Raw genomic sequence first — 7,109 nt, forward strand, 5'->3', positions numbered from 1 at the left:
GCCGCTGGGCAAAGACAAACAATAAAAGTCGCCGCCTTTAGACTAGTAGAGATAGGGAGCTAAGAGAGGGAGGCAGATGCGGAGCAAGGGTAGCTCGCGCGCGCCCATATCCGCACGTAACGTCACTTACTCACACGCTTCATCCTCAATCAAAGCGGTCCCTGTTGGGCCCCACGGAATGCGTGATCGAGAAATATTAGTCTCCGGCCAGCCCCACCCCCACCGCTTCTCATCGCCGCTCTATCTTTGTCTTTTTTAATAAATAATTACATCAAATTTACTTAAAATTTGTAATATTATTTATTTACTATTAAAGTTTTATTTAATTAACAGCGGCCAAATATATAAAATAAATATATATTAAAAAATAAATAAAATTTAAGAGCACACTAAATGTAGTATTTACACTTATTCAATAAAATAGATAGCTAATGGACAAATAAATACGTCTTTGTTGACCCGCCGATCCACGACGAAACGCCTCTTTCTCACACGGGTGTATCAGTGAAGTGAATCGGATTTCGCGGTCACTATCTCTCTATCTCTCTTTCTGTCTCTCTCTCTCTCTCTAGAGTCCAGTTGCTCTTCGTTCTGCGGCGCTACGCGGGCTACCAGAACGATTACTTTCTCTGTTCTGTGATTCTCTTTGTCCCTCAATTCCTTTCTTTTCGTTCCGTCTACGTTGGTTTTGCTTCGTTCCGATTGGTTAAATGGATCGGATCTTTATCGACATTTGAGTCGCTTTCGTCGTCGTCTCTCCTCGCTCTTCATTTCTTGGTTCTTTGCAGTACGTGTTCTAGCCTTTTACTCTGAAGTTTTTTGCTTCTTGTAACCTCTGTTTTGAATGAAGTCTATATAGCTTGGTCATTTGTCTGCTTTCATCTCCAATTGGTGTAGATCTGTGAGATTTTGGTCCAATGTGGACTCCATATGTGAATTTGTGTGGTATTGCAGATTACTTTCAAAACTTTTGTTGTGTATGGCGGAAAAAATTTCGAGGTATTTACTTGAATTTGGAGCCATTTTCTTGATCTTATAGCAACTTTTAGCTCTCAGAAGGCGGCCTTGGAAAAAATTTCAAGAAAATGTGGTGATTGATATGCGTGGTTACACAATCTATGCTTCTTGATTGTCGCCAAATTTTAACAATGCCTTTTGATTTCAAATTGTTCCTGCTTCGAAGTTCTGTATTTCCATTGATTAACGGTGTCAGCTTAACAACATCATTCCCATTCTTGGATGAGTTTTTCTGGTAGAAATTGGCCTTCGGAAATAATTCAATCGTATACGGACAAGAAAGCCGTAAAGGAAAAGAACTTTTCGTATGGTTATGTTGTTGAACTCTTATTGATGCAATATCCTGAACTTCATCACTGATTGGATATGAAAGAAATTTATGAAGTGGCTTACCTTGAAAGGAAGTTTGATGGAGCTCACGGGAACTTGCCAACTGTCTTTTCTCCCAACTGCAATCTATACCAGCCTACAAGTTATCTTTACCTTAGGTTTTGCTTTCCCTGCAATAGATCTTCTCCCTCTGTTTCAATCATAGGAACTGTGACTGGTAAACAACCAAAATGTTAGACCTTTTATCTATATCAACCTAACTTTTAGATTTGAAATTTGGAATGTGATTTGTGTAGCTAAACCATCTTCTTAAGATTAGTTGTTGAGATGAGTTTGGAGTTAGGATTAAGGCATTTGCTGTATATCTCGAGAATAAGGCACTTAACCATAGCTCCTTCCACGTCTAACAGATACTATATATGATTTTTCTAATAAATTTCAAGAAGGTTTGCCATTGTCTTCATGGATTTGGGGAAGGTTTACAAAACTCATTCTGGTTCCTTCAGTTTTCTCCATATTATATAGTTTCCAAATTCTAGGAATTTATTAAGTATTGGCAATATTTAAATAATGCTGGCGTAGAGTTTGTTTTTTCTTTTAACCATGTGACGGAATGAGGAGTTGTCCTTGTTGCATAGCTGTGCTCTTTTCTGAAATTCTCCTTGGTTCGTCAAAGTCCTTGGTTCTTTGACTTTAGGTAACTCACTCCTTTTTTCTTTCCAATTTTTTCCAAGCATGAGAATAACTATATCCATTTGATCTTTGTTAGGGTGTATCTTGAGGCTGAAGGACTGTGAATTTGTCATCAACCATGTGTTGGCATCTAGCATAAATGCGAACAAGGTTCATATGTCAAATGGAATGTAATACGCTGGGGAATTGAAGATGGGGTCAAGTAACCATTGCTCAAGATCTGCTGGCAACGTTCCATTCACTTTAGAACTCCTAAGAAGTTCAAAGCCAGAAGAAAACTCAAATGTTGTGAAGCTGGAGATTCTACCGCTTAAAGGAAGTCAAATTCTGAAGTGTCAAGAAAAGAAAAAATTAGAAAGTTCACATGGTCGATCTTACTCTGACCGGCATCACAGGTTGATGGCAGGTGATGAATTCAAAGTCCCGCCTAAATCTTTGAAGATCTCTCAAAAGTTTGGGAAAGTAAGTGAGGAGAGTAACAATGATGAGCTTGTTAAGCACATGTCAAATTTACCTAGCTATCTTCAGAGAATGGAGAAAGGAGAAAATTCCCAGGAGAAGGCTTTGAATTTTGGAGTTTTAGATTGGGAGCGTCTAGAAGAATGGAAGTACAAAAAGCATCCCCTGCCAGGAGGTAACACTAATGTGTCTCCCACTGGTGAAAATTCCTCATTTAAGGCAAATGCATCGCTCAAACTCTCTAGTCATGTTCAGAGCCAGAGTCTCATTCCTCAAAAGAAGCAACCCTCATCCTATCGTCCTCAACTTAAAGAATCTCATGAAGGCAGCTTTTCGCAAGATGTTAAACAGGCTAGAGGGAAAGTCAGACAAGATTTTCGGGCTGTTTATAAATCTAGCATGAAACCATCTAGCTCAATCCATGGTCCTAACAGGGTAGTTCCAAATGATTCATCTTGTGTACTCCCATGTTCAAACAAAGAGCCAGCCATATTAGCCCAAGGTAAATGCATAGACAAGAACCCATTATGCATGAAGTCTTCAACTGTAAAAGAAAGTGATACTTCAAAGAGATTGGATAATGAAGCAACTGAACCTGCTGTTGTCAAGGGAAGCAATTCCTCAGATAACCACCGGCTTAGCTTTAGCCTGGGTAAGATCAGCAGAAGTTCTGGTTTTGAGGAAAGCTCAACCTTACCACAGTTGAGTTCCAACTGTGCTATTTTTAAAAGTGGTTCAGTGGGATCTGAAGCATCTGATTCTGTTTCTTCTGAGGAAGTTCATCCTGTGAAAGAATACTCTGACACTCTGCACTTATCATGTCGCCCTCAACTTAATGGATCTCATGAAGGCGGATTTTTTCAAGAAGTTAAACAGACTCAAGGGAAGGTCTCAAGACAAGATTTTCAGACTGTTTATGAGTTATCTGGCAGGGAACCATCAAGCTCAATCCATGGTTGGAGCAGGGGAGTCTCAAATGATTCATCTTCTGTATTCCCTTGTTCAAACAAAGGGCTAGTCATATCAACCCAAGGTAAATGCATAGAGAAGAACCCATCAACCGTGAAGCCTTCCTCATCACCAAGCTTTGAACCCTTGACCGTGAAGCCTTCAAGAGGAAAAGAAAGTGATGTTTCCAAGAGATTGGATAATGAAGCAACTGAACCTGCTGTTGTCAAGGGAAGCAGTTCCTCAGATAATCGTCGGTTTAGGTTTAGCTTTGGTAAGATCAGCAGAAGTTCAAGTTTCAAGGAAAGCTCAACCTTACCACAGTTGAGTTCTAAGTATACTATTTTTAAAAGTGGTCCAGTGAGATCTGAAGCATCTGATTACTTTTCTTCCGAGCAATTTCCCTCTGCAAAAGTATATTCTGAGATGCTGCACTCCTGCCCAGTTCCTGCTGGAATAGAGACCAGGGCCAATTCAAATAACTTAACCGCTGCTCAGGGAATGGGGCTCTCTAATGATGCTGCCCACCTGTTCTACAACCCAAATGGAACACAAAATAAGTCAAGTGCAGGTGCAATTCTGACTTCAAAGCCATTTGACGAAGCTACTGGAGTGGCAGCTAAGAAAGGAAGGCATCCATCACCTAATCGTCGCTTTAGCTTTAGCCTTGGTAAGATGGGCAGAAGTTTAAGTTTAAAGGAAACTTCGAGTGTTCCAGCGTTGAGTAACACATATGCTAGCTTCTACTCTGGTCCAATGAGTTCTGAAGAGCCTGGTATTTGCAACACTGCAAACAGAAACAAAATAAATATTCATAATCGAGTGAGGTCCAGCCCGTTAAGAAGGTTGCTAGACCCTATTTTGAAGGGTAGGGGAACAAAACCATGCCATTCTGCCGACGGAATTCAGTCATCTACTAGAAATCTGAATTCAACTTTTGAAGTTATCAGCAGTACTGGATCCCTTCAGGACAAGAAGCATGAGGCATCAATATCCCAAGCTCTTTTGCAGCTTACTGTTAAGAATGGACTCCCTTTATTCAAACTTGTTGCTAATAACAATAGCGATATTCTTGTTGCCTTGAGAAAATTAACAGGATCCAGCAAAGATGATGCTAGCTGGGTTTACACATTTTACTCTGTCCAAGAAACTAAAAAGAAGAGTGGGAGCTGGATAAATCAAGGGCATAAAGGAAGAAGTTACGACTTTGGATATGATACTGTAGGCCAGATGAAGGTTTTCAGCTCTAATCATCCAGATTTGACCATACAGAGTTCCAAGGACCAATTTACAGAGGTAGAGTCGGTTCTATATGGTGTTGATATTAGACAGGCAGGTCAGGAAACCCAAGAATTAGTGCCAAACAGGGAGCTTGCTGCCATCATTGTCAAGACCCCGAGTGGGAATTCAAGTGATGATTCAGACCCGGGAAAAAAATGCAAAAAATTAACAGGGAGAGAGTTCATGAAGTCCTCACAGGAAGGTAGAACCTCCTGTAGGAAACAAGAGAGTGAGAAGTGCAGTAGCATCAGAGTCATTCTTCCTGGTGGTGTTCACAGCTTGCCTAGTACAGGAGTTCCTTCACCATTGATCAAAAGATGGAAAGCTGGGGGATCATGCGATTGTGGAGGTTGGGACGTTGGTTGCAAGCTGCGAATTCTCACCAGTGAGGATCAGAGCTGCAAGATGTCTAGACCATCCACATCTTGCCCTGAACCAGATCATTTTGATCTTTTCAATGAGGTACTGGTTTTAATTTTGTCTCTGAGGACCATCTTTTTGCCCATTGATATATTTTGCTTTTCCCCACATACTTGGTTAAAACTTTTCCTTCTGCACAGGGAGGAGGTCCTGATGAAGGGCCAATGTTAAGCCTTACAACTTTCAAGAAGGGGATATTCTCTGTCGAATTCGATGCATCAATTTCCATGTTACAAGCATTCTCAACTAGTGTTGCGGTCATAAGTAGTCAGAAGGTATTTGACTTCTCAGACGAGAATCACCTCTCCGATGAAAAACTTCTCAACGAATCCACTTTGACTGGAAATAATGGGATAAAGGCTCCTACTGAAGTCCGCAGGGAAGTTCCTATAAGATATGTCCCTTCTCTACCTCCATCTCCAGTTGGAAGAGTGTAGTTCCAGGCAAGTAATCCATCTTACTGTAAGCATCTCACTGTTTTGAAACTAGCAAAGAACCAATGAGTCTTCTCCTCAAAGAGGGGCATATTGTTAATAATAATCTTTCAGTTGCTCAAGTTTTACGTGTAGAATGCGAAAGTTAGTGGGTGACATGATATCAGTATGCGGCAGGGTGAGAACTCTAAACTCTTCAAATTTTGTAATTCTCTATTCTATAGTTGTTACTTGCTCCTGTATATGGGGAATAATATGTGGTTCATTCACACGTTTAAAGTACAATTCAATGGTACTTGTTGGTCTAGTGACAGTGTAGCTTCAGTACCATCCGTAACTATTTGTTTAAGGCTGAGCTTAGGGTATATTGGTGCTTTCCGTTCAATATTATGCCAAGATGAGTTGCTGCCATGTGCTTTGCTTGATTAAAAGCATTAGGAATGATATGGGATCGTGTGCCTAAAAAAGGAAATTACATTTGAAAACTACTACAAATATATGGCCACGTTACGGAGGAAGTGATCTTTTAAGACTCTACATCTAGGTCAGGATTGATCTCAACAGCCTATCTGTTTGGGTCTCAATAATTTTTTTGAACTCTGTAGATCTTAAATTTTAAGCTCATAATTATTATGCTTTGGGTACACAATAAATTAACTATATATGTGCAATAATTCACAAATTAGACATGTTAGATAAGCATTAAAAAATTTGTATACAAACTTACTGGCTACATATTTAGATTTGGTTTTGCAGGATATCAAACAGTTTCTTAGATCATAATAAGTTTCTCTTTGTGTAAAGCCACATCCCTTGTCTTATCCCAATTTGGATTTATTTTGTAAATCTAATACTAGTTAAGATCAATTTGAAATTCTAAGCAATTTTGATACCGGCTATGGCAAAGACAAAACAAGAAGTATAAACCGTCAAGAAGAGATTAAAGAAACAAAAAATACACAAATTTAATATATAATCGAAATAGAGAAATTTTATAATCCTAAATTTGAACATACTTGAGACATCAAACCAACTTAGGATTATAAGAAATCAAGAAAAGATTCAATTTAATATCTACTTTCACATATGAAGAATCAATAAGAAATTTTATCATATGGAAATGAAAAAATCTTACAATTTTAAACTTGAACATACTTGACTCATTAAAACAAGTTAAGATTATAAAAAAAAATCAAGAAACAATTATACTTGAGCCATTGAAGGAACTTAGAACTGTGAAAAATAAAAATAAAAAAAGGAGTTAATTTGATATTTATGCTCTAATTTAAACAACAAGTTTTATCATATCGAAATAGGGGAATTTTACAATCTTAAATTTAAACCTACTTGAGCCATCAAAGCAATTTAAGATTGTAAAAAATTAAGAAAAGATTATACTTGAACCCTTAAAGTAACTTAGCACCATAAGAAATCAAGACAAGATTTAATTTGGTATTTATGTTCATACATGAAGAATGAACAACAAATTTTATCATATCGAAATAAAGAAATCTTACAATCCTAAAT

General features: G+C 38.4%; 1 protein-coding gene across 1 annotated transcript; it reads left to right on the forward strand.

Annotated features, from left to right (window-relative positions):
* The first annotated feature begins 492 nt into the window (after positions 1–492).
* On the forward strand, positions 493–5,704 carry LOC127787964 (uncharacterized). Its single transcript, XM_052316071.1, has 3 exons — positions 493–787; positions 2,117–5,190; positions 5,289–5,704. The coding sequence occupies exons 2-3, from the start codon at positions 2,233–2,235 to the stop codon at positions 5,583–5,585; spliced, it is 3,255 nt and encodes a 1,084-aa protein (XP_052172031.1). The 5' UTR covers positions 493–787; positions 2,117–2,232; the 3' UTR covers positions 5,586–5,704.
* The last annotated feature ends 1,405 nt before the right edge of the window (positions 5,705–7,109 follow it).

This window comes from Diospyros lotus, chromosome 13 (assembly GCF_014633365.1).
Source record: "Diospyros lotus cultivar Yz01 chromosome 13, ASM1463336v1, whole genome shotgun sequence".
Taxonomy (NCBI): Eukaryota; Viridiplantae; Streptophyta; class Magnoliopsida; order Ericales; family Ebenaceae; genus Diospyros; species Diospyros lotus.